Source organism: Nyctereutes procyonoides, unplaced genomic scaffold (genome assembly GCF_905146905.1).
Source record: "Nyctereutes procyonoides isolate TBG_1078 unplaced genomic scaffold, NYPRO_anot_genome, whole genome shotgun sequence".
Classification (NCBI taxonomy): domain Eukaryota; kingdom Metazoa; phylum Chordata; class Mammalia; order Carnivora; family Canidae; genus Nyctereutes; species Nyctereutes procyonoides.
The window spans coordinates 60,005,021-60,029,865 of NW_026575126.1; the positions used below are offsets into that span (position 1 = coordinate 60,005,021).

The window sequence follows — 24,845 nt, forward strand, 5'->3', positions numbered from 1 at the left end:
GCTGGGGCAGTTCAAGGCCCTCGGTACAGCCCAGGGCCAGGCCGGCATTGCTGCTCATTCCCAATCAAGTCTGACACACACCCAAATACCATTTTTCTCCTTTTATTAGAATTTTTCTTTTTTTCTCTCAAAATTTTTATCTAAAAACAAAAAAAAAAAAAAAAAAGAAAAGAAAAAGAAAAAAGAAAACCAAAAAATTATTGGAAACTCCATGGTTCAAGTGGGGAGAAAGGAGAGGAGCATGGAGCTGAGGCTCCAAGCCTCTCCAGAGAAAGTCCTCACCCTCGGAAGTGCCCTCTCTGGGGGGGGAGAGCAGAGCCGAGACAGCCCGCCCCCCCATGCCCAGCCTCTGTCTGGAGAAGAGGGCAGAGTCACAGTGGTCCGAGGGCCAGAGGGGCTGGAGGGGCAGGGGTTGGAGGGATCACAGGAAATAATCGGCCACGGGCTTCTTGGAGGGGATGCCCCGGGTCTCTTGGGGAGCAGCCTCGAAGATGATGAAATCTTTCTGGAGATGCTCATCCAGCTCCAAGATGGCTGCCACATTCCCACAGCTGGAAGTAGGAGGGCAGCCGTGTCAGACGGGTGGGTCAGCCTGGCTCCCACCCCCACCTCATGGCCCGGGCAGCTCACCGGTAGCAATAGTTGGGTGCAGACCACACAGTGAGCACAGTCTCATTGAAGTGCCACTTGTAACCTTCCATCACCAGTTGATGGGCGCGGCAGATCATGTCAATGTCGTTGGCTGCATTGAACTGGGCCACCACGTCACTGCCAAACAGGTAGCCAGCCCCGCGGGGGCTCACACCCCAGCCTGTTGTGTCTGAGGCAAAAGAAGGTAGGGATGGGAGGAGTGGGTGTCCTCCAGGCTTCTCTGGTGCCCATTGCCCTTTGAAAAAGAACATTCCATCCCCTTCTCCCAATGAGGCCCATGGGGCAAGAGCACAGGGTCTGAGTGTATTCTGGGGGATCCCAGAGTCAACTGCAATTGCTGGAGCAGATAAGCTCCAAGGAGAAAGAGTTTTCTGACCATTGGAGCTACCCCATAATCAGAGTGGCCATGTGATTCACTGGCCAAACAGGCGTACCCAAAAGTGAAAGGAAGCGCCCATTACGACCACACAGGTCAAGCAGGTGTGAATGAGGCCTGCCCTGGCCTCCCTGGGAGGAGTGGCCAGGCAGCTGGGCAGGACAGTGAGAGAGTGGAGGCTGTGTCATCACAGAAGGAGCTTGGTATTCGGGAGACTTGGCTTTCAATCCAGGCTCTGCTCTATTTTAGCTGGGGAGTCCCACAAAATCAGGGACAATCCTCATGGGGCCAGCATTCTGGGCGTTTACCCTCTGCAGAAGCCCCTTCACATTCAGGACACGGATATTTCTGTCCCAAACAAGCCTCTGAGCAACGATCTACATGCCCAACCCCTCAGAGCTCAAAACACCAGCTGCCCCCGCTCCTCCTCTTCATGGACAGGGCCCATGGAAACCAACCTGTTCTGCTCTTCCCCAAGCCCACCTCGCTAGACCCCTTCAACACTTTAACTGTCCCTTTAACCAAAGGACCCCTTCAGTCTCCTGCCAAACTAAGGGGAGAGCCGGCCCGCCCTACCACCCTCACCTTCAGGGTCAGACCAGAGCAGGTCACACATGGGCCCGTCATGGGGCACCTCTTGCTTTCGGTCAATGGTCCGGATCTGGTCCAGGGTCTGGATGGAGGGGGAGAGACCCCCGTGCACACAGAAGATCTACACAGAGACCAGAAAGGAGCGAAGGTGAGCTGAGCCCAGCGGCTCCTCGCCTCCCCACTCTTCCCCGTCCCGGCAGGGCCCAGAGGCCAGCCTACCTTGCCATCGATGATGGCCGACAGGCTGAGGTAGTCAAAGATCTCTGTGCAGTAGCGCCACACAGTCACCGAGCCGTATTTACGCAGACACTCGTCATAGAAGCCATAGACCTGGGTGATCTGGCGGCTCTCGTGGTTGCCCCGGATCAGGGTGATGCGGTCAGGATAGCGAACCTGGAGGCAGGCTGGGGTCTAGGCTCTGCCTCTCCCCTGTCATCTCCCATGCCTCTCTCAGACCCCTTCATGCGTCAGCCCTGTCCCAGCATCACATCATCCCATGCCTGCCTCTGCATGGCGCCGCATCCACCTTGGAGGCCCCAGCCCCTCCTCCAGGGGATCTGAGGCTGACGTCTCTCCGACCCAACTACAGATCCAGCTCCGCTTTCACCACCAAGTCCTGACCAAGACCCTCAGGTGCCTTGTCATCCTGCCCACCCATGGATGCCAGACCCGGGAGAACTCCATGCCCCACCCCCCACTTTCTGAGCACAGGGCGCCTCTATTCCCTCCCCTTCAATGCTGCTGCTCCAACTCCTGCTCCAGGGGCCCCGTCAGATGCCCCCAGGGCAGGGGAAGCTGCCCTGCCTGCTCCCTGGCAAGCTGGGCACTAGCAGCACAGCTCAAGAGATGGGGGCAGAAAGGACGCAGACAGGTCAGGCCTGAGGTGGCCCAGGTCCCCACCTTCAGTGCCAGCAGCAGGAGGAACGTTTCGACGCTGTAGAAACCACGATCCACAAAGTCTCCCATGAAGAGGTAGTTGGTCTCTGGGACGTCGCCACCCACCTGGGGGGAGAAGAATCTGCTTGGTCCCCAAAATGTCCCCTGCTATGGCAGCCCTTCTTTCAGAAAGCCACCAAACTAGAAGCTTCTCACCTACACTCCACTCACCAAATTAAAGATTCCACTCTCAATTCATGCCCCAGGTCAACTTTGGGTCCCAGAGTCTCCCCACACTTACTCTGAACAGCTCCTTGAGGTCATAGAATTGTCCGTGGATGTCACCGCATACCTGCAAAGTGAGGAGAGGTGGGTCGCAACTCACAGTCTGAAAGCTCTGCTCCCAGGGACTAACCTTCAAAACACCCACTGTTTAGCAGCTCCTTATCACTCCTGGCCAAATCTTTACTTCTTAGGGCCAAAATCTCCTCTCCTACCCCGACTCTGCCTGGTTTGGAATCACAACCCATCCCACACAGAGTGCCAACTACTCTGTGGGCAAGAGCTAGAGCCAGGTCTTTCCAGTTAGACCTGTAGCTTCTGGAGGACCTAGCCCGCTCCTCTCCCTGTTCCCCTCAAAGAACCTAGAATAAAGCTGCTAATAACAGAATACACAGGAACATTTGGAGTCAAATCACTCACCATAGTAAGAAGCCTTCTGCCCTGGCCAAGAGTATCCCCCCAACATATTAAAAGACCATTCCCATAACATCTGTTTCATATAGCAAGGCTCCCTTAAAGATGGGAGAGGGAGCAGATACACGGGGCCCCTGGGCTCTCAGGGATGGGGGTAGCCCTCTGCAGCCCGTAAGATCAGGGGGTATGCCCGTGTGCCTAAGACGAAGCTAGGCTCCGGAAGGACAGGTACTCACTGTGACTGGCGAGTCCACCCTCTGTACGTTGCTCTCCTCTACCAAGATCTCTCTGGAGACAGGAGAAGACCAGGGTCACCACGGCCAGGCCAGGCCAGCCCAATTCCTGATCTTTTCCAGGGGAGGATATGAGGTAACCTCTAGGGGGCAGGAGTGAGGAGTGCAATATCCCCAGGATGGGCTGACCAGGCCTGGCCAGGCCTCCCAGAGGCCAACTGGCCAGAGCCCAAACTCTTAACTGCATTCAAAGTTTTTCCAAGGAGGCAGCAGCCTTCTGAGTCCTAACCCTCCCTGCTGCCCTCTTTCACACAACCGGTGCTCATTCAGAAAACACACCTCCTCTCCGCACAGAGACCTCTGCTCACGCTGCTCCCTCAGCCTCGAGTACTCTGAGATTGTGTCCTCCACTGAGCTTAGGGTCCCTCTCTGCTCATCAGAGGCCTTGCACAGACCATCCCAAGGTACCCAGTCATCAGACACATCATCAAAGTGATGCGCTGTGTTTTTCCTTACTTAAAGGGAGTGACAACGTTGTTCTTTCATTTCTCCCTGCAGTGGAGTCTACTACTACTTGCCAGCACATGACATAAAATCACTTTGTCAGTTACAGTCAACTGGAGGAGCCACGCTTCCAGACTTCTACCTTGATGACAGCAGCAGTGACCACTCTAGCTGATATGCCACAGGACCGCAGTAAGAGCTCTGCATCGACGACACAATCAAAGAACCATCCCCAAAGCAGGCATCGTGCTCGGATGAATAAACTGGCTATAGTCCTACAGGTGGGACTTGAACCAAGCAGCCTGGCTCCAGGGTCTGGCACTTTTATCAAGCTACTCTGGTTTTGGAGGGCCCCAGGCACCTGCCTACCTTTTTCTGCCAGCCTCCTCCTAGGAGACTAGGAGCTCCCTGAGCTCAGAGAACCCGTGGTTTTACCTATGTCCCTGAGGGCACTCTCTCAGACAAAAGCAGCTTGAGGGAAGTGTGGTTGCTTGGCTTTCTGGGAATGGGAGGGGGCCCCGGCAGGGGTCTGGGAGGCCATCCGGCCACCAAGCCCTCCCCGCCGCTGGACTACATCATGTGTCCAGCATCCTTCCACATCAACTGCTTGTGAAGACATTTCCAAATGACTCAGGGGGGGTTCTTCTCATCCTCATCTGACACAGAAACTGAAGCTCAGAGAAAAAAGGGGAAGGGCCCGGCAAGGTGGGGGAAAGAGAGCCAGCCTCCGACCCCAGCTCTGTCACTCACAGCACATCACCCGCCTTCTCAGAGCTCACACTTACCCACCTTTACTTCCACAACAAATGTCAGTCCCTGTCCCTACATATGTAGAATCTCATCTGAGCTCCATAATGACTTCAAAGACTTGGAGAGGTACAGTGACTTGACCAGGGTCACACCATTTTTAGGGGACAAAGCTGGGATTCACGATGAAGACCACCCAATTCAAACCCTCTGCTCTTTTACCATAGTGATAATACATTATATATGTAAGTATTTTTTAAAGTAATTTCTACACCTGATGTAGGGCTCAAACTCACAACCCCGAGATCAGAAGTTGTATGCTCTACCGACTGAGTCAGCCAGGCACCCCTACACTGGTATTTCAAAGAGGACCAAGTTTGGTTCACATACTTCAGGCCTCTCTAGTTCCAAGAATTTACATCTATGTACCCTGGGGGCAAGCTGAGGTTCCAAGATGCTACTGGCCTGGGCCTGGGCCCCTTGTGGGTCTCCAGGAGGCCACGGCCGGGTGCACAAGTTGTTCTCCCTTCAGAACAGACCCTGGATAATACTGGCCAACTTAGGTCTCAGCCCAGTACCTCCCAAGCTCTTCTCAGTTTCAGCTGGGCAGGACTCCCCAACCCCTCAATCCTCTATAGCTCCCCACTGCCTTGCTGACTGGTTGGCTATCAGTTTACAGGCAGTATAGTAAAAGACCTGGATCCAAACAATGTGAACCTCTCTTCCAACCAGCTATGGGGCTACAGGCAAGACATTATGTCTTCTGAGGCTGTTTCCTCTTCTGTGAAACACTCTCTCCAAACTGTCCACTCTATAGGGCTGCTGCCAAGAGCAGGTGAGACTGGATACATAACCTGTGTGTCATTCTGAAAACCCCACCATGCTATGCGAGCACTAGCTATCATCACCACCAAATGAATTCAGGCCCTCTGGGCAAGATGAGTCTTACAGGAAAAAGAACAGTGCCAAGCAATAGTTGGTTTAAGTTCCTAAAAATGCTGTCAAGACTGAGGGAACAGCGGTGACTATAAAAACACCTTGGGGCTGGTCCAGTCAGGAAAACTTTCTTTCACTGCCAGAACACAAAAGAGTCACAGACAAGCATTTAAGAGGCCTTGCCTGTTTCCCAAACAGGCCCAGTCTGGCCACTATGGGTCTATCTGAGGTAAAGCCAGGCAAGAGGCCTAGAGCCACAAGGCCGGGACCTAGCTCTGCTACTTTCTTTCTGGGTGACCTCAGTCAAGTCACTAGGTCCCTAAGGGGTCATGTTAAAGGGAGCAAACAGCTTCCACCTCACAAGACTCCTGTGCGGAAAAGAGAGAAGTTCCTTGCCAGTACAATGCCTGTCGTTCAAGGAATGTAGGGTCATTGTGCTGGCTCTTTCCCCACAATCTCCAGCGTGGTACAAGCCACAAACAGTACCTCAGGGGAGGCCGGTAAGTGGTCTCCTCACTGGTGCCCATACATCCCAGAGCTTCCACTCCTGCTCTCATCCTCCTGGGAATATCCTTGGTCCCTGGCCCTGCTCCCATTAGCTACCCAAATTATTTCCATCTTCCAAGGCCACCTTCTCCTAGAAGCCTTCCCTGGTGACTTCGGTCCTTACTGGCAATGCCCCCTTCCTACACGGTAGTAACGTAACACCTAAAGACTGTTGAACACTTACATTGTACCACAGCACTATGCTAAGCTCCTCCGAGACACCAACTTACTGCCTCTTCACCATCATCTTCTTAAATACTATTATTCTCACTTTACAAATAAAGAAACTGCCAGAGACCTCAAGATCACCAACAGGGCCAGTAAGTGGCAACGCTCACATTCCAACCCAGAACCATCACATTCCAAAGCCTGAGCTCTTAACCACTACATGACCCTACCTCCCACGGGCCTCCCTTCATGTCAGGTTTAATTCCATTCTGACTTATTTGCTACCATTTCACACTGAACATGAGGAGATCCAATTCCACCATCTTGCGTTAAGGCCTGAAAAGAGACAGGACATGGAGCACTGGCTTCAGACTCCATCCCTTACTTGCTGGCTGACTCTGAATAGAAGAGTCCTCAGCTGCAAAATGGGGACAATACTACCCACCTTTAGGGGTTGTTCTTGGAATTAATAAGAAGTCTACAAACCATAGAGCCTTTAGCCTTGAACTGCCTTGAACTTTTGTTTTTGTCAACGCTCCCTTTTATCATCTTAATTTTCAAGGCCTATCCCCAAAGTTCGGTTCCTCCCAGAAACTCTGTTCCCCCGACAAGTAGGACTGGCTCCTTGAGCCTCCTTAGGACTTTTTATAATTCTCTGACGCCACTGAAAACACATCACCTAATACTTTAAGTGTCTTTCTCCAGGTCTGTCTTCTCCCAACGGGCTGGTTGCTCCTCGAGGGAAGTGGCCCTATTCTGCTCCTCTCTGGGAAAGATTCCAGGATGAGCCAGGCCCCAAGTTCTCGGCTGGGTCTGCCCCAGGCCGGAACCCTGGGTCAGCGGGGCCACCCGGCTCACCTGGCCTTAGCGCACAGGGCCTTGACTTCGCTCTCTTTGATGAGCTCGCAGCGCCGCAGTTGCTCGATCTGCCGGTCCAGGTCGCTGATCTCCGCCATGGCCCACCCCCCGGCGCGGGTCAGAGCCGGGGCCGCCGCCCCCTCCGCACCGCACAGGGGTCTCCTGAGAAAGGCGAGGACGAGCCCGGGGATCAGACTGTTTGTAGGGGGCGCCGGGGGTGGAGGTGGGGAGGCAACTCTATCCTGGAGCGGGCCCGGCCCCCCCACCCCAGCCTCCCCTCACCTCAGCCCCTGGACCCCCGAAGTCCCACGGCCCTGACTGCTCCCAGCTAACTCCCGTCGAACCCCGTGGTCCCGCGCTCGGGACGGTGGCCTAGAGGAGTCTCAGACTATTACCGCCGCCGCGACTCCGGCTCCCGCTCCCGGGCTCCCTGCCTTCCTCCTTCCCTCGGCTTTGGGCCGCCGCCACCGCCGCTTCTACTTCCGGCCCCGCCGCGGAAGCGAAGGAGGATCAGTTCCGCCGCGCGCCGGATGTGGCGTCATACACACCCTCCCCTTCCCGCGCCGCGCCCCTAGCTCCGCCTCTCGAGCCTAAGAATGGAAATGAGCGAAGGAACCGGATGTCGGCGGCTCGCCAGCCGAGGTGACCGCGGTCCCGGTGGACACCTCAGTCCCCTCCGCGTGGCCGTCTCAGTGAGACGCAAGCTGAGCCGCGCCTCGAGATACCTGTTTGGGTCGGCCTCCCCCAGGACAATCCCCGAGGGTCACGCTTTCAGCCCGTGCCTGGCACAGAAGGCGCCTCAGCGGGTGTTCAGAGGCTGGGGGAATCCCGTCCAGATCCCTCTCCACGGCCCGGGAGAAATCTCTGCCACAGAGGACCTCTGAAGTTAGAGGCAGAAACGAGGCCACCTTGCTCACACTTAGCGTATGCCTCAGGCAACATGACCTCCCGATTCCAGAACGGCCCCTGACAACCCTCAGTTGCTTTATAGTGTCTGCAGTTGTATTTCTTTTTGTACAGAATCAGTTCTTAAAAAATAATAATAATCAGTTCTTGTTTCTCATCCACCTATTGCTTAGACTCGTTCTGGAATTCACTGTTACTAGAAAAGCTCCGAAACCCTCAAACTGTCATTTGAGGAAATGGTCTGTAAGCGTACTTTGCCCTGTATGGGCCTTTGCACGGGCTGCTCCCTTTTGAAGCGTCCTTTTTGCTATCTTCTGTTGACCTTCCATTTTTGCTTGCTTTACTTCAGACTTTATTTCACAGTGAGGTTAGGCACAGAAGTAAGGCCAAAGTTGAGAGAAACACTAAGAGTAGGTTTGGTTCTGCATGTAGTCAACAGATGCAAATGTGCACTGGAGGAAAGGACCAAGTCCTTAAACTCCTAGAAGGCCCTGCACAGCACTATAGGGATCCAGTAGGTCCAGAGATGACAAGTCAAGATTTTTTTTTTTCTAGAGGGAAGCTCAGGCAGGAAAGGGCCCCTTATCAAAAATTCAGGAAATGGCAGGAGTCATGAGGTCCCTGGTTATGACTAGGATCTTCAACAGCTCAGAAGCTCTGATGCAGTTACTACTTTGCCCTAGCCTGGGTGACTGGGTAAGGGCTCAGGGCATGGCACAGGGGTAAGAGCAAGGCCTTCCTTCTGGGTTCATGGAATATCACTGCTGCATTGACTTAGTGCTTAACCTGGAAACTGAGGGCCACAGTTCTGTTGTTGAGGTGGCTGTCAGAAAGGGATTCCATGTTCATCAAGGGGTTCCCCAGCCCAAAGAAGATTAAGAAGCCAGTTATAATCCCATCTCCTGTTAAGTCGGGAAAACAGACAGCTCAACCATGTAGATTAACGACATGTGCATTAATAATCTTGTCTTCATCCAGAAAGTGCTATCTCAAGCAGTATGGCACTTAAGCAGGAGTTGGGAATAGCACATGCTTATATAGATTGTGTCATCTGTCTCATAGCACTCAGGAAATGTTAGCTTTTGTCAGTGTCTTTTTGTGCCAGGGGCCTCCTGCACCTGAATTCTCAGTCTATAAGGGAGACTGAGTGGGAGCACCTAGATGGCTCAGTGGTTGGGCATCTCCCTTTGGCTCAGGGCATGATCCCAGGGTCCTGGGATCGAGTCCTACATCAGGCTCCCAGCAGGGAGCCTGCTTCTCCTTTTGCCTATGTCTCTGCCTCTCTGTGTGGATCTCTGACGAATAAAATCTTTTAAAAATAAAAAAATCAAAGTGAGGCTGAGCCTAACAGTTACACATGTAGTCCCCAACTATGAGCCTTATTGGATACTGCTGGTAGAAGGGGGCAAAGCCCTTGATGGTTGGAAGAAAATGTCACAAGATCTCTTCTTGAAGCCCTCAGCATAAAACAAAACAGGAAGGTTCTCTCTCAACCTGTTCAATTTTTTCCTGCCTCGCAAGGAAAAACAGAAAACAAGGGCTCTTCTATGCTCTGTCACCTCCCTGGGCCCTCCCCTAACCTGAACACCAGACACAGACAGCAGACTCCCCCTTAAATAGTTGTTTATTGGCAGTGGGCTGGAAAGAGCAACGGAGTTAGCATATACAGACAACACCACACACCAATGTCACATGGGAGGCCAAAGTGATGGGAAAGAGCAGCCTGGAGCCCCAGGTGAGGCCCTCTCTTCAAGAGTGAGTGTGGGAGAGGGCGGGGGCTGGAGTGTTGAGGGGGCAGCCTTAGAACACCTCCGCTTAGTAGGCGTGGTTAGAGATGAAGAGGGACTCGCTGGCTGCAGCCCCGGCCTGACCACTTGGGGTGTACTTTCCTTGACAGGCGAGGCTGTTGGCCTAAGAGGGGAGAGGAGCCAGAGTGAGGTCTCATCAGAATCCATCCACCCCGGCACCCGGCCCAATTCCGGTCCCATCCTTACCAGGGCTCGCTTGATATACTCCTCCTGGGCAGCCTTCAGGTTCTCCTTCTTTCCACCCCAGGCCTTCAGGGCAGAAGCCTGTAGGGCTCGGCCATAGGAGAAGGTCAGGGCCCATGGCTTCAGCAGGGGGCACTTGTTGATGGCATTGAGGTTGATGGATGCCTCCTCCTCACTCTGGCCGCCTGATAGGAAGGTGATCCCTGTAGAACAAAGAATAAAGTAGGGTAAGTGGTTATAATCAAAGACCTGGGGATTAGCAGAAGCCTTTAGGAGCTGACCTGGAAATCTGACCAAATGAGCATAAGGGTTGTGGTTACAGTTCATCTACCCTCCAGGGATCAAGATGAGGATGTGGAGTCTCACCAGTAACAGCGGGGGGTACTGTGCGGCGCAGTGCTGTGACAGTTGCCATGGCAATCTCCTCATGAGAATATTTATGGGTGCAGGCATGGCCTGGGGTTACCATATTGGGCTTCAGCAAAGTGCCTTCCAGGTAGATGTGGTGGTCACTCAGAGCCTTGTAGACAGCAGCCAGCACCTAGAGCAGAGCAGGGTCAAAGTGGATTGGGATGGAGTTGGGGGGCAGGGGCAGGGGTCAGCCCCAAAGGCGTTGGCCCAGCTGCCTAGCCCCCACACTGCCCAGCCAGGCAGGCAACTTACCTTCTCGGTTACATACTGACAGCGCTTCAAGTCATGGTCCCCATCGGGGAGGATCTCAGGCTCCACAATGGGCACGATGCCATTCTGTGGGGGTGAGGGACAGAGTAGCCATGAGGCCTCCTAACCTCTAGGTCTCCACAGCCATCAGCCAAGATCTGATCTCCATGACAGAGACTCTGGCTTCACAGCCATCAGTGGACTGTACTCCTACAGGCATCTCCTCTGAGCCACCCACACAATCCCTATTCTGCCCCTCTGCTCACAGAGCCCTCCAGGGTCCTTCACGGGCCCAGGCCCGATGCTTGGTGAGGATCCAGAACAGTTGCCTCAGGGAGTGGGGTGGTATGTATACTGATACTCTAGAAACAAATGAGGTGGAAGGTGGCCTGTTGGGGGACCTGCAGGCCCACCTGCTGGCAGATGCTGGCATAACGGGCCAGAACGTTGGCATTTTCCATGATCGCAAGGGCTGAGGGAGTGTGTTCCCCAATTTTTAGCACACAGCGCCACTTGGCAAAGTCAGCCCCGTCCTTCTTGTACTGGGCACAGCGCTCAGACAGCCCATCCAGCCCTGGAGGGGGAAGAGAGGAGTCAGAGCATGGCAGAAGAGGTGCACTTACCAGAGGGATAGCAGCGTGGAATGGGTTGGTCTGGAGAGCAAGGAGAACAGTTCTCACCTTGGGTGGTAGTCTCGCCATTTGTTCCTGCCAGGGGTACCACACCTTTGTCCACCTGTGGGGGGGGTGGCCAACAACATAAGACAGGGTAAGTGGCCACTAATACTCCACTCTGCCCTCGACTTTCCTTAACCTCTCAAGCAGTATCTCATGGTTTGCAAATATTTTCTTTTTTTTATTTTAAAATTTTTATTTATTTATTCATGAGAGACACACAGAGAGAAAGAGGCAGAGGCACAGGCAGAGGGAGAAGCAGGCTCCATGCAGGGAGCCTGATGTGGGGCTCGATCCCGGGACTCCGGGATCACGCCCTGGGCTGAAGGCAGGCGCTCAATCGCTGAGCCACCCAGGCATCCCGCGAATGTTTTCACTTAGTTACACAACCTGATCCTAGGAGAAAAATACACGGGGATGTGACTGAACAAGAGCCTAGGCTCCTACCACTAACTCGGTGAGCCAAACACTTCCAACTACCCTGAGCTTCTGATTTTTTGTCTGTACAATGAAGGGAATACCGTGCTCTGAGAATTACAAGGATTAAAAATTCCAAGCAGGGGCACCTGGCTGGCTCAGTCGGTGGTGTGTGTCTCTTGATCTCACAGTTGTGAGTTTGAACCCCACACTGGCTGTGGAGAGGACTTAAAAATAAAATGTTAAAAAAAAAAAAAAAGGCCAAGCAGGTTCCAGAAGTTTCTAGCTTTTCTTGCATATGCTTTGGAGGTGATCTGGGGCAGACTCCACCCCCAAGTCTCCAGGCTCCCACCCCAATCCCCCAGCCTACCACTCTGGCCTTTTCTCTCCAAGACTCATCTCAAATCTCACATCCTGAGACCCAGGCTCCTCACCTTGATACCTACAACACCACCCTTGGATTTGATAACTTGGGGGAAGGGACGCCCATCGTCGGTCTTCTGGTACAGTGTCTCGTGGAATAGGATGACACCCCCAATGCAGTGGTTTACACGGTCGTCGGCGGTCAGCAGCAGCTGGCGGTAGAAGCGCCGGTTCTCCTCCGTGTTCTCAGTGCCAATGGACTGCAGCCGCTTGGCGATGCTCCCTGGAAGGGGGAATCATACAGAAATAATGGGATCAGCCCATCACCCTTAACCCTAGCGCCTCCTCCTACTGTGTCCTGCCCATACCAGTGGACTCATCTGCAGCCAGGATGCCCTTGCCCGGAGCCACGATGCGGTGAGCGATGTCAGAAAGCTCCTTCTTCTGCTCCGGGGTCAGCGCTGGATATTGGTAGGGCATGTTGCCAGTCAGTTCCTAAGCAAAGGATGCAGAAAGGGGGAGAACTGGTTAGCTGGGTCTCACCATGGTCTCCCAACAAGCAGGGCCCCTTGCCTGGTGGTCCGGACAAAGGTTCCTTACCTCCCCTGCTCCATACTGGTATGTCTTGGGGCACATTCTGTCCCCAGCCCTCCCCTACTCCCAACTTCCCTATACTAGGCCTGCCTCTTGTACCTCTCCTAACTCTGTTTGTTGCTGGGTGTTTCCCAGCTGAGGGTGGGGTAGCGTACTGTCATCTGGGGAAACGCAATAGGCCAGAGCCATGGACAAACAGGTCATGTAGAAGACGGACCCTTCTGGCTTGCGCTCTGCCATGGGGTCACCTTGCCTAGAAGCAGAACCGAACCAGAGTAGTTTAGAATTTAGAGGTGGTAGGCAGGCAGAGGGCCCAACCCAAGGACCGAGATGAGGGAAAGTTCTGTGCTTCGAGTCCCACAGCAGAAGGGCCAGAGCTGAGATTAGAACCCAGATCTTCTGACCACCAGGGCCTTTCAACCCACCCAAGATCCCAGGGCTGGCCCAGGCTTGAAGGCCTCAAGGACATCCCAAGGTCAAGTTTCTCCCCCCAGGTTTGAGGGAGGGGGTTAGGAAAAGGGTGTTAGAAAAAAGGGCAGAAATGTAATCAGAAGCCCAGGAAAGGGAAGCAGAGGAAGCCCAGCCGGAGGTGGCGGAAAGGGGTAAGGTTTGCCGATCTCACTGCTCATACAGGGTTAAGAGAATTGTAGAGAGGCAAGCGCCCCACCCCTTCCCCTGAAAATGCTCCCGTCTTTTCGCACGGCTGCAGCTGCTCCAGGCTCACAATCAAGGTCACCCGATAAGGAAAGACACGGAAAGTGTTAACGGGTCATCAGGCGCCTCCTAGGGGTTTCCCCCTCCTCGCCGGGGTCGCCCACCTCCCAAGGCAGAGACCAACCACGCTTTCGGAAACCCTAAAGCACTATAAGAACTGGCCCCCACCCCTCGCGGCCTCTTAGGATCCCCGCAGAGGCAAAGGGGTCATAACGCTTTGCACCTGGGGTCTCAGCAAGAAGAGGAGAGGAAGAATGGCCCTTCATTTCGTCCTGCTTCCTCCCCCGCCATGACTCAGCGCGCGGAGCCGCGGCACTGCGCAGCAAACCCGGGGAACTCAAGCCGGGGAGGGTTGCGGAGTCGGGACTGGAGCATGTGGGTGGTAGTGGGGCGTGGGAGATGCTGCGAATGCGGGGTGGGGGCGGGGAGGGCTTCCGATTGCCGCCGGTCCCCAGGATCCTTCTCCATGGTCCCTGACCTTCGCACGTGGCAAGGGGCGCTCACCTGGCACGGGAGGGGGCGGGTTTGCGGGGCGCGGCGGTGGAGGGCGGCGGGCCGGCGAGCGGACTGAGGGAGCGAACGCGGCCGTCGTCACCAGGACCCCGGTCTGCGGCGCGTTCCAGGAGGAACGCAGCCTATTCAGCTCCCGAGGGGGCGGCGCAGGGGGCGGGGAGGAGGGAGGTGGCGCCGGGCCTTATAAAGGCACCGCGCCAGCCTCCGCCGGGTTTTTTCCCTTGAAGCGGGCCGGAGGCGCCCTGGCGGCCAATTGCAGGCGAGGAACAGTGCAGAGGCCGCCCCCGAACGGCGAAGCCCGGAGGCGGCGCTTGGGCGGGGACAGCGCGGCGAGAACACGATCCCTCCCCCCGCCCCCTAAGACGTGACTCGGGCCACATCCTGCGGGTCGCCTGGGCCCTCCCCTCCCTCTCCCTTTCCCCCCCCAGTTGGCACGTTCTGGGGCGCCGTGACTCAGCCCATTTGGGGCACCGGAGGAGGTGGGGAGGGGGAAAGCGGGTGCGAGAGCCTCCCCCCGGCCCGGCCCGGCCCGCGGGATGGCCGCGAGTGTCCCGCTGGGACAGAACCCGGAGGTCGGGCGTCGGCCGGCCTCGCCCGCAGGCTCCGCTAGCCGGTTCAGGGGCTCCGGGGCGTGGGGCCGCCCTCCCGGGGTCACCAGTCCAGGCGGAAGAGCGGCCGCACGGGGAGGAGCGCGAGAGGGCGGCGGGGCAGGCGGAGGGCGGAGGCCGGGCGGCAGCGGTTCCGGGCAGCCGGCCCGCGCGGGTGTGGGCGCCGCAGGCGCGCCCGTCGGGCTCGGGGCCCCGGGGCCGGCCCTGCACCGCTGCGCACGCGCTCTCCGCCCGGGGCCAGCGCGGACCGGCCTGCAGCGGCGCCCGCTCGCCCCGGCGAGTCTGGGAGTGCGGCGCCAGAGTCCTCGCGGAAACGTCTCCCTGGGGCCTGGCTTCCCCCTCCGAATCCAATCTGCCCCTAGCTGGTCAGCCCCAGCAACACCGCGAGCCCCTCGTCCTAGGGGCCAGGCCTCCCTCCTACTCTGGGCCCCTTAGGCCGCACCCCACCCCACCCCACCCCTGCTGCGTCCCGCTGGCGCCCACCTGCGAGGAGGCTGAAGGAGAGGGCAGAGCCTGGTCAGCAGCGAGTGAGCCAGGCTGCTCCCGGGCTGGGTTATAAGGCAGCTCCTGCCCTCCCCCCAGCCAATGTCCCCAACCTCCTCCGGTGACCCCTGCCCTTTCCTTGCCACGGATCCCCTGGCAGGGACCTATATTTAGGGAAACCTGAAGCCCCTGACATTCATGCCAGCATGGGGCCTCAAGTGAGGAAAGGGGGAGAAAACCGTGGGCCTGCCCTACTTGGGGGGCCCTGTCCACTCACCGTACTTCAGAAGAATTTCCTTGGAAATCCAGCCCTCAGAAGGTGGCAAAAGAAATCAATCTTTGCACAGGGATCTGTGGGGAGGGAAGAAGAGGAAAGGAGATTCAGATCTGTGGGCCTCCCTGCCTTCTCCTCAGACCTCCCTCCCCTCTAGGCCCTCAGGGTGGCAGCTGTGATTCTGGAGAGACCATTCTTTTTGTGGGAGAGCAGATACAGATGCTACACTCACCTCAAAACAACCAAGAGTCCATGGATAAGGTGTGGCTGGGGTACCCTATATCCCGAAATTCAGGGCTGAAGTTTGTCCCATAAGGTGGTCAGTGGTGAGCAGTGTCTCCCACCCTCACGTTCAATTATAATAGTTTATGTGGGGACGGGAGAGGCAGGCAGAGGCTCGTGTCAGAGCACTAGCCCCTCTCTCTCCTGGCCCTCCAAAGGGGCTTCGGTCCAACTGGCCAAGGGCTCCCTGAGTCCTGCTCTGCAGAGGGGCCAGGCTCTCCACTGCTGGTTCCCAGGGGCAGGAGCTGAACAGGCCATCTGTGGTTCCAGTGGCCTGGAGAAAAGTGCCTGGAGGCTCATCAGGGATGGGGGCTTGGGGGCCCCGGGGGCTGGCCACTCTCCAAGGGGCAAGGACTCTGGATCTTCATCGGAGCTTGATCTCGAAGCAGAGACAGTTGAGGCTCTGGCAGTCAGGAAGTTGGCACGCACAAGCACAGTCACAGAGTGGGCAGCAGCGAGGGCAGCGAGGGGCCCAGCCCTGAGGGAAAGGAGAAGGGGGTGAAGGAGGTGGGCCAGAGTCCTAGTCCCCGAAGCTGTTTCCCTCTCAAGGGAGAAGGCAACAGAGAGGCCTGGAAAGCCCCATTTGCCCAGTGGAACAAAGGGTACCATCTACCAGTCCTGGAACAAATCAATTCCCTGTGCTGTTGAGAACTCAGCAAAGAAGCAGTGTTCCAAAGAGCTGAGTGCAGGAGCTGGAAGAAATTATCCAAGGGGTTCTTCCCTTCCCATTTTATAGGCAAGGGGACTAAAAGATCAAGTAGCCCTGTTCCATTAGGTCCCAACGTTCAGCTCAAAGATGATTCTACTAAATCCTTGTGGCCTCATTCAGTTCCAAGTCAGGAGACAAGGGGGAGTGCACACACATTTTCCATCCATGATGAAAAGAACCTGGTTCTGTGACTTTCTTCCTTGGCCTAAGACTCAACTGCAGGATCTCCATCATTTCTGAGTACCTACTCCCTGCAAGGCATGGCCTGTATTCATGAATGATTCTGAAAAATCTCAATTGTGTTTGAAAATGGTAATTTGCAGGTGCACCTGGGTGGCTTAGTGGTTGAGTGTCTGCCTTCGGCTCAGGTCACAATCCTGGGGTCCTGGGATCGAATCCCACATCAGGCTCCCAGCTTCTCCCTCTGCCTATGTCTCTGCCTCTCTGTGTCTCTCATGAATAAATAAATAAAATCTTTTAAAAAAATGGTAATTTGCAGATTAAAAAAAATTTTCTAAGATTTTATTTATTCATGAGAGAGAGAGAGAGAGAGAGAGAGGTAGAGGGAGAAGCAGGCTCCATGCAGGAACCCTGATGTGAGATTCGATCCCAGGACTCCAGGACCACGCCCTGGGCCAAAGGCAGGCGCTAAACCGCCAAGCCACCCAGGAATCCCTGAAAAAATGTTTTAAAGAGTCACCTCTCTTCTATTTATTAGAATCTTGTGCAGGGGGCCTCTTTACAAAAGAGGAAATGGAGGCTCAGAGAGGGAGCTCCTCCTCGACCCCACTGCCTCCTAAGGCCAGAAATATCAGCTTCTTTCTGGGTCTGTGGAGACAGGGACAGTTCATCTCATGTCACCAATGAGCTAGCCTGGGGACTTGTGCTCAACAGGTATGCGAGATAGAAATGAATGTTGAAAGAGTGGATGAATGAAAATCATTTCCCCCTCTTTGGGCAAAGAAGAAAGAAGAGGACTTCTCAGCTCCCAGGGGAAACAGAAGAGTTTGTCTCTTGGGGAATAGGACAGCATGTCCCTAGTGACAAGAAGGGAGAACTGGTCTATTTCAGCCTACTCCTCTCCTGCCTGGTGACTGGGGTGATCTGTGACTGCTTTACGCATGGACTGGAGTCAGGCCAAGTGGCTGAAGTGGGCCACACCCAGGATGTGACAGGCAGTTGGCTCCTTGAGGCCTGCGGCAGAGCTAGTGACAGTCACAGTTGCACAGTTCAATCAGATGCCAGGCCAAGCCAGGAATAGGGGAATGACCTTTGAAACAGCTGAGGTTTGGGGGTGCAGTGTCAGATGACTGGTAAGATCAGTTATCACTAGGGGCTCCAGTGAGGGGAAGGGATCTGCTGGCTGCAGGGACCGGGGTCTGAACTGGGCTGGCTGCTGCCAGCAGAACTGTGTGTCAAGGAGGAGGCTAGAAGCCATGGTGGAAGGGAGAGTGAAGTGGTTTTCTTGCATCTAATGAAGGGGTGGTTTGGGGGGGGGTCCCTGGGGAGTCCCAGTTTGGGATGAAGTGGGCTCTGGGGGTTTTTGGAGGACCACACGGTCATTCTGTGCGCAGCACTGGTGGCTGAAAGAGGCTCTGCCGCCTTCACCTCAAAGGAGAGGGTATTAAAAGCATTTCTGGGCTCTGTCCACTAGTCATTAATAACTGTCTAACGGATGTCTCGACTCTCACAAGCAGCCATGTGGCTTCTAGAAGGAATCTGCTACTTCAGTACATAAACAAGAATGCCACAAGCCTCTTAACCCTTGTGTCTCTCTAGGCTCTGCAGGTTCTGCTTTGATTCCTTTCACTGTGATTTTGTGATGGGCTGGCCATCTCTGGTGGTTAGAGCTCAGGCCCAGATTTGAATCAGGCTCAGGCCCAGGTTTGCTAACTCACATTTTGAGCCTATTTGGTCAGCTCTGAAACAGAATGCCAGCATCAGAGGCTCACAGTGGGGAATCAGGGAAAGGAACCCAGCACAATGTCTAGGACACAGTGAGCACTCAAGAAAAGGCAGTGATTCTTGCCACAGCTCTCTGTGCCCCCTGCCCCCTGCCCCAGCTGCCACCTCCAACCAACAGTAGTTCTTAACCCTGGCGTGCAACAGAATCACACAAGAACTTGTTAAAAATCCATAGACTCCAATCCCATCCCACACCTACTGGGGTGTGGGGCGTGGATGCTGGGCTTTGCATCTGTCTCATCTGTGCCTCTGATCACACACATGGCTGAGAACCAACCATCATACTATGTATGTATCATTACATTTCTCATGCTCTAGCCTAACTGCCTATTTCCTCCTCTCTTCCTTCGCTGCACAGTAGAAGCCCCGTGTGGGTTGGGACTGTGTCTACCTTGTTTCGCAGAGCCCCTAGGGCCTAGCACAGTGCCTGAACTGTGACTCCACAGATCTTTGGTAGGTGAAGAAATGCGTGAACAAGTGAATGAGATCCTTGCCACATGCTTGGTGAAAAAGGCAAAGCAGGCAGATGTCTCCCCCAGAGGGGAAGAGAAACCTGGGTTTGAGTCCCAGCCTGAGCCTCAGGTAAGACACTCCAGCCTCTGGATTTGAAGCCCGTTTCTCACAGCTGTAAAGTAGGCAAGAGCTTTGTCATAATTGTGGTTGTTACTGTTACTATAAGGAAACTGAAGAATAGACACTTTACAGTACTTTATGCAAAGACAGCTCAAGGACAGAATGACTCTGCCCTGCCCTGTGCCATTCTAGAATCCTTCCTTCCTGGCTCTGGCAGAGGCCAGGTAGATCAGGCTCTGAGGTCTCCAGGTCTGGAACTCCCTGCACCTCACTCCATCCTCACCCTGACCAAGGGGAGGCCCTGACCAACAGAAGGGGCAAGGGGCAGCACACCCCCAACAGGAGCCAGAAATAACTTTGTAACTGAGCATTTCCTATAAAACAGGCAGTGTTTAGGACCCAGGGCCATCTTCGTTTTCGCCTTTGCCCCCTTAGCCTCAGGCCTGGGATCCCTTTCCCGGCTACCCCTAGGAAACCAGAAACTTTTTTTTTTTTTTTTTTTTTTGTAAGAGGAGAGCTCCTTGCCCCATAATTTACTTAAAAACTCACAACATCTCCTGGGAATTTGACCAACTACAGTCAATCTAAATTATGAATTTGCTTCATCTTTTACCTCCCTTTTTCTTCCTGGGGAAGGTCACAACTTCAAGGGCAAGAACTTTGCTGTCTAGCTTGGAGCCCAAAATAGGAAGGTGGTCAATTACATTTAACATCTTTAAACCCACAAAAGCAAAAATGGCCTGTCCTCTGGGAGCCAGGCTTCTCCCTGAGGAATCTGTTTCGACACACAATGGAGCAATTTGCTGTGCAAGACTCTACTATGTAACATTGCAGAAGTGACTGAAGCTCCCTCAGCCAACTCCTCCCCCTGAAAAAGGAGGATAAAAATACTTACCTATCGGGATCCCTGGGTGGCCCAGCGGTTTAGCGCCTGCCTTTGGCCCAGGACACGATCCTGGAGACCAGGGATCGAGTCCCACATCGGGCTCCCTGCATGGAGCCTGCTTCTCCCTCTGCCTGTGTGTCTGCCTCTCTCTCTCTCTATCATGAATAAATTAAAAAAATCTTTAAAAAAAATACTTACCTATCTACATACATAGGCATGGAGAGGTGGTCAAGGTGTGATGTCAAGTTAAAGAGGACAAGTAGCAGAAGTGATGAAACAGTATTCATGGTATGACCCCATCATTGCCAAACAATGGTATATAACACAGCAGTGATAGTACTCTATGTTAGTATACTGGGGACACATACAAAATGTGGCAGCCTTGATTACATGGCTGCTTTATACGGTGACTGGCACTTTCTGTTTCTTTTCTTTTTTTTTAAGATTTATTTATGATAGACAGAGAGAGAGAGAGAGAGAGAGAGAGAGGCAGAGACACAGGGGGAGGGAGAAGCAGGCTCCATGCTGGGAGCCTGACGTGGGACTCGATCCCGAGGACTCCAGGATCACGCCCTGGGCCAAAGGCAGGTGCTAAACCGCTGAGCCACCCAGGGATCCCCTTCTGTGTATTTCTACATGCACACTTAACAAATGCTTTTCATACTCAAAACTATATATATATATATACATATGTGTATGTATATATATAGTTTGCTTTTTAAAAACATATATACATATATATGTTTTTAAAAATACCCAGCTCTCAGGGTTGTTGAGTAAATGATAATGACGATAAAGCGGCACAGGATCTGGGGTGTAGTACTCACTCAGTGAACAGAAGGAGCTCTGTGCAGGGTTGTTTTCTCTTTTAACCACCATTTTCAGAAGCCATTGTATGCCCTCCATGTTACACACCCATCCCAGCTGCCACCCTGTTTTCTTCTCTCCAAGTTTATGCTGTCTTTGGCTGTCTCCAACCAACCCAGTCCTCTGGAACTGGGCCCAGCCCAGAGTAGGTGCTCAGCAATCAGTGTTGTTGAACACCACCAACAAAAGAATGTGCGGAGAGTGTCCAGGTCAGGGTTCAAGGGGTCAGGACTGGGAGGAGAACTCACAGCTTCGGTGGGCTGGGGGCAGCAGGCATCCAGGCAGTGGGCTGGGCTAGGCAGAGGGAAATCGCAGGCTTCTGCACAGGTCCAGCAACAGTCCTGAGGCCTGGAGGCGCCTTGCTTCCTGCAGGGGGAGCTGCAGTCTGTGCAGCAGCCCTGGGCCTAGGAGAAGAAAAGGCATGGGATCTGAGCCAGGGAGAGGGGGGAAAGGAGGGACCTCGAAAGGGAGAGATGCAGGGACAAATGGCAGAGGAGCCTCAGGGTAAGGACCTGCAGATGAGGGCACTGACTGACCGGTTCCTCTTCCCCAGAGCCCACCCTTCGGCCTCCACCAGGCCCCTCACCAGCAGGCAGTGCCTAATCAGCAGCACTACGCCGAGCAGCAACAAATAGATGCCCACAGCGATGAACACGATGGCAGGGATGGGGAGCAGCAAGGAAGGACTGCTGACGGAAGCCGGGGTTGGATTCCATGGGCTAGAGGAGGCCTGGACAAGCACAGGAGGAAGGGGTGACAAGGAGGTGGGAGGGGCCACGGGACTGGGAACACAGAAATACCAAGGGGGACAGCAGAGGTGTCTGAGATGAGAGGGGAGGAGCAGCCACCAAATGGGGGGTAGAGAGTCATTAGGATTACACTATCCTATTCCCCAAATGTGACTTTTCCCTGTCATTCCCATTTCAGGACCATCAGTACCTGTTGGTCATTGGAGAACTTTCCAAGACTTGTTGATCTTCCGCTCAGAATGCTTTTCCATACATTCCATACATATCTATCATCTCTGATTCCTCTGCACCACGTTGCCATCCCTCAGGCCACATTACTGGCCCCTAGATATCTTCCAACCTGCAATTTTGCCCCTTTCCACACTAGCTGTGCTGTGTATCCTGCCCTTTCTTACAATCCATCGATGGCTCCCACTGACTCAGTCCAAACTTCTTATCTCAGTGACAAAGCGCCAGTCTAGCCCTGCCTACCTCTCCCCCCTCCTCCTCTATACTCCAGCCATATTAAAGTCCTAGCAGCTCCTCCAAAGCCCACCCTCTCTGTTCCCTCAGCCTGGGATGCCTCTTCTCCTTGATGACTTGGCAAGCTTCTCATCTCCCCCTGGAAGAGTGGGAATGTGCTCTCCGTGTGATGTCTATGCCTGGCGCTCTCACAGCTCTGGTCCTGCGCTCGAAGGGTCTAGGTTGGGTAACCAGCCCCCCCTCCGGTTCGGGCTCAAGGCAGGGCGAATCTAAGGCCCTAAGGGGGCCGCTCCTGAAAAGGGTAAGGGGGCCTAGAACTCACGTCCATGGGTCAGGACAGGGCCAGTCAGTCCAGGAGCTGCAGAGGAGAGAAGTCCTGGGTCTCAGAGGCTGAGAGGGGTGAACTGGGGTGTCCACTCCCCCCCCCCATTTCCCGTTTGGAGAAACTGAGGCCGAACGCTGGTTCCTGGTCGGGACAGTGGGGATGGGAGGTCCGGGGATGCAGGGCGGCGTCCCCCTCGCAGGCCCCAGGCTGACCCTGGCCGCACCCCTGGCTGTGCCCGCACCCCGGGTTCCTCCAGCGGCCCGTCCCCAGCACCTGCTCTCTCCTGGCCACGGCCAGTTCGCGGATTCCGCGCCGCGCTCGTCCAATGGACCGCGGCGGCCGCACCGCCCAGGAGCTCCCGCTGCTTCGGGCCGTTGCCATGGGGATTCCAGCGGTGCCGCTACGGCGGCCGCCGAGGCCCAGATTCCTCCTCCCCGCGGCTCTGCCCCCGCGGGACCCTCGGCGGCCACACGCCCCCCTCCTAGCCGCCGTCTGCCAGGCTTTCCCGCCATTGCTGAACCGAAAAGGCGGTTTCCCGCTGCCACCTGCCCGGGTCGGGTCCTCATCCTGTGCCGGGTCCTGCGGCGCTGCAAAGGGAAGACCGACAGCCAGGCTGCACCACCAACGTGCTGTGCTGTGGGATTTTGGTCAAGTCACCAAGCCTCGCGGAACCCATTTACTCCCCAGTAGAACCGGGAAACACCTGCCTTAGGGGGATGTTGTCAATTGTATTGCATTCTTCCTTTTTTTTTTTCCCCTCTCACAACTTTACCCCACTCGTTTGTGTGTGTGTGTGTTTTTTTTTTTTTTAAGATTTTGTTTTATGTATTCATGAGAGGCACAGAGAGAGAGACAGAGAGGCAGAGACACAAGCAGGCTCCACGCAGGGAGCCCGACGTGGGACTGGATCCCAGGTCTCCAGGATCACGCTCCGGGCTGAAGGCGGCGCTAAACCGCTGCGCCACCGGGGCTGCCCTACCCCACTCATTTTAATTGACAGTGCTCCAGCTTCAGACCGGCCCATCGCTTCAACCTTCACGTCTCCCAACCTTCAAAGTGATTTCTTCCCACCCACCTCAGATCTTGTACCTTTTCTATTTTAAGCTCCCAAGAACAAAGTCCAAATGCTTGGCTGTCAACCTCATCCACTCTGGGCCCCTCCTCTCTTCCCTTTGTTCATTAGCAGCATATCTCATCTAGGCTCTGGGCCTCCAGCAGGGAATAAAGCAGACAAATTTCCTGCCCTCATGCTGCTTACATTCCACCGGGACAGAAGGATCAGATCGTCTGTGAACAAGTAAGACTGTTCCGTATTCCATCATTCTTCCAAGCTTCCACCACAGGATCTGTTCAGGGTTCCTGAGCCAGCAACAGGTCCCACAGCTCCACACATTTGCAGATACTGTTCCCTCTGCCTAGAACACTTCTGTTTCCCCCTGAAGTACTCCCTCGTCCTTCAAGCCTCTGCTCAGCTTTGCCAGGGGGAGTTCTTCTCAACTGCCTCAGATGGAGGTGCGGGCACCTTATATGCATACTGTTCCAGCACAGATTACCAGGTATTTGAATTCTCCCCAGTTAGGGACACCTGGGTGGCTCAGCAGTTAAGCATCTGCCTTCGGCTCAGGGCCTGATCCTGGGGTCCTGGGATTGAGTCTCACATTGGGCTCTCTGCAGGGAGCTTGCTTTTCCTTCTGCCTGTGTCTCTGCCTTTCTCTCTCTGTGTCTCTCATGAATAAATAAACAAAATCTTAAAAAAAAAATCTCCCCAGTTAGACAGCAAGTACCTGGGTCCGATTTATCCCCATATCCCAAGCCCTGGCAGTTGGTGTGGTCTTGGGGGTCTCCAGGGAGCATTCACTGATTCTATGAATGAGTCAAATCCAATGCCATCCACCAATGAAGTGTTGTTATCCAAAGCCTCTCAGACATCCTACTTTCATTCCTGATCTTTCAGGTTCTACGCATACATGATTGCACTCTACACACTCACATAAGCACACCTCCCCCACGGAGGCCTCAGACTTCATGATTACTACATCAGGGCATGTTCCCCTGAAAGCTGTGCCACCGTCTACCTACTTCTGTCTGTGTTCTCTGCCCCGATGTACCTCACCATAGCTGCTGTTCCTGGGGATTTCCTGCACCACAAGGCAACCACAGAAACTACCAGGGTTCATGTCCCTGGTTCCCAAATCTCCCTTCTTACCTTCAGCCACACTGACAAAATCGCACCCACCTACCCTGCCACCCCCAGCCCTCTCAGAGGGAACTTCAGGCCCAGGAGACAGGAGGCTGGCTGTCCCCAATGTCACCATGGCTGATTCTAAGGCAGAGTCAGATTGCCTTCGGGGAGCTGTCTTCTTGTCTGCCCCATCTTCTTTGCAGAATCCTGAGGCCCAAGATGAGGCCAGTTCCCACCCCAGCCCCAGGGAAGCCCTCAGGTGACACATACTCCCTCCTCCTGTTCTGTTCCTGCCAACAGAGAGACGTCAGCCTTGGCAAGGCCTCTGTACACGTCCATAGCCTGCAGTGGTCAGACTCACTGCTGATGGTATTCTGTTCCTACCACAGGCTCATACATTATGCAGGATGGTGGACAGTACACTGGGCCTGCTCTCTTCTAGACAAACCAATGGGATGGGTGATGT

At 54.6% G+C, this 24,845-nt stretch overlaps 3 protein-coding genes across 8 annotated transcripts; all 3 read right to left on the reverse strand.

Annotated features, from left to right (window-relative positions):
* Positions 1-88: 88 nt before the first annotated feature.
* On the reverse strand, positions 89-7,667 carry PPP4C (protein phosphatase 4 catalytic subunit). 3 transcript variants are annotated; one of them, XM_055341160.1, is made up of 9 exons: positions 7,578-7,667; positions 7,183-7,344; positions 3,427-3,478; positions 2,796-2,846; positions 2,519-2,620; positions 1,838-2,011; positions 1,613-1,739; positions 631-820; positions 89-551 (listed from the first exon to the last, which is right to left on the reverse strand). In XM_055341160.1, exons 2-9 carry the CDS (start codon positions 7,278-7,280, stop codon positions 422-424), a joined length of 924 nt encoding a protein of 307 aa, XP_055197135.1. In that variant the 5' UTR covers positions 7,281-7,344; positions 7,578-7,667; the 3' UTR covers positions 89-421. The 3 variants fall into 3 exon arrangements, with proteins under 3 accessions (XP_055197135.1, XP_055197136.1, XP_055197137.1); XM_055341161.1 differs by lacking the exon at positions 7,578-7,667 and adding an exon at positions 7,004-7,090 and having other exon boundaries at positions 7,183-7,311; XM_055341162.1 differs by lacking the exons at positions 3,427-3,478; positions 7,578-7,667 and having other exon boundaries at positions 7,183-7,310.
* Positions 7,668-9,694: 2,027 nt separating this feature from the next.
* On the reverse strand, positions 9,695-15,231 carry ALDOA (aldolase, fructose-bisphosphate A). 2 transcript variants are annotated; one of them, XM_055341261.1, is made up of 9 exons: positions 15,106-15,231; positions 12,562-12,688; positions 12,265-12,476; positions 11,420-11,474; positions 11,153-11,313; positions 10,743-10,826; positions 10,446-10,620; positions 10,083-10,282; positions 9,695-9,999 (listed from the first exon to the last, which is right to left on the reverse strand). In XM_055341261.1, exons 2-9 carry the CDS (start codon positions 12,671-12,673, stop codon positions 9,904-9,906), a joined length of 1,095 nt encoding a protein of 364 aa, XP_055197236.1. In that variant the 5' UTR covers positions 12,674-12,688; positions 15,106-15,231; the 3' UTR covers positions 9,695-9,903. The 2 variants fall into 2 exon arrangements, with proteins under 2 accessions (XP_055197236.1, XP_055197237.1); XM_055341262.1 differs by lacking the exon at positions 15,106-15,231 and adding an exon at positions 14,006-14,142.
* A 150-nt stretch (positions 15,232-15,381) lies between these two features.
* On the reverse strand, positions 15,382-22,546 carry LOC129520207 (keratin-associated protein 10-10). Of its 3 annotated transcripts, XM_055341263.1 has the most exons (6): positions 22,471-22,546; positions 22,195-22,230; positions 21,248-21,391; positions 20,910-21,065; positions 15,612-16,139; positions 15,382-15,456 (listed from the first exon to the last, which is right to left on the reverse strand). In XM_055341263.1, exons 2-5 carry the CDS (start codon positions 22,198-22,200, stop codon positions 16,026-16,028), a joined length of 420 nt encoding a protein of 139 aa, XP_055197238.1. In that variant the 5' UTR covers positions 22,201-22,230; positions 22,471-22,546; the 3' UTR covers positions 15,382-15,456; positions 15,612-16,025. The 3 variants fall into 3 exon arrangements, with proteins under 3 accessions (XP_055197238.1, XP_055197240.1, XP_055197239.1); XM_055341265.1 differs by lacking the exon at positions 15,612-16,139; XM_055341264.1 differs by lacking the exon at positions 22,471-22,546 and having other exon boundaries at positions 22,195-22,260.
* Between the last annotated feature and the right edge of the window lie 2,299 nt (positions 22,547-24,845).

Coding starts and splice junctions, on each gene's coding strand:
- PPP4C (XM_055341160.1), bottom strand. CDS start 7,280: ATGGCGGAGATCAGCGACCTGGACCGGCAGATCGAGCAACTGCGGCGC. Junction 3,479..7,182: donor GCCCTGTGCGCTAAGGCCAG/GTGAGCCGGGTG, acceptor TCCTGTCTCCAG/AGAGATCTTGGTAGAGGAGA. Junction 2,621..2,795: donor ACCTCAAGGAGCTGTTCAGA/GTAAGTGTGGGG, acceptor TTCTCCCCCCAG/GTGGGTGGCGACGTCCCAGA.
- ALDOA (XM_055341261.1), bottom strand. CDS start 12,673: ATGCCCTACCAATATCCAGCGCTGACCCCGGAGCAGAAGAAGGAGCTT. Junction 12,477..12,561: donor GGCTGCAGATGAGTCCACTG/GTATGGGCAGGA, acceptor TCCCCCTTCCAG/GGAGCATCGCCAAGCGGCTG. Junction 10,621..10,742: donor GTCAGTATGTAACCGAGAAG/GTAAGTTGCCTG, acceptor GCTCTGCTCTAG/GTGCTGGCTGCTGTCTACAA.
- LOC129520207 (XM_055341263.1), bottom strand. Junction 21,066..21,247: donor TGATTAGGCACTGCCTGCTG/GTGAGGGGCCTG, acceptor TTCTTCTCCTAG/GCCCAGGGCTGCTGCACAGA. Junction 16,140..20,909: donor GCCCCCAGCCCACCGAAGCT/GTGAGTTCTCCT, acceptor CCTTTCCCTCAG/GGCTGGGCCCCTCGCTGCCC.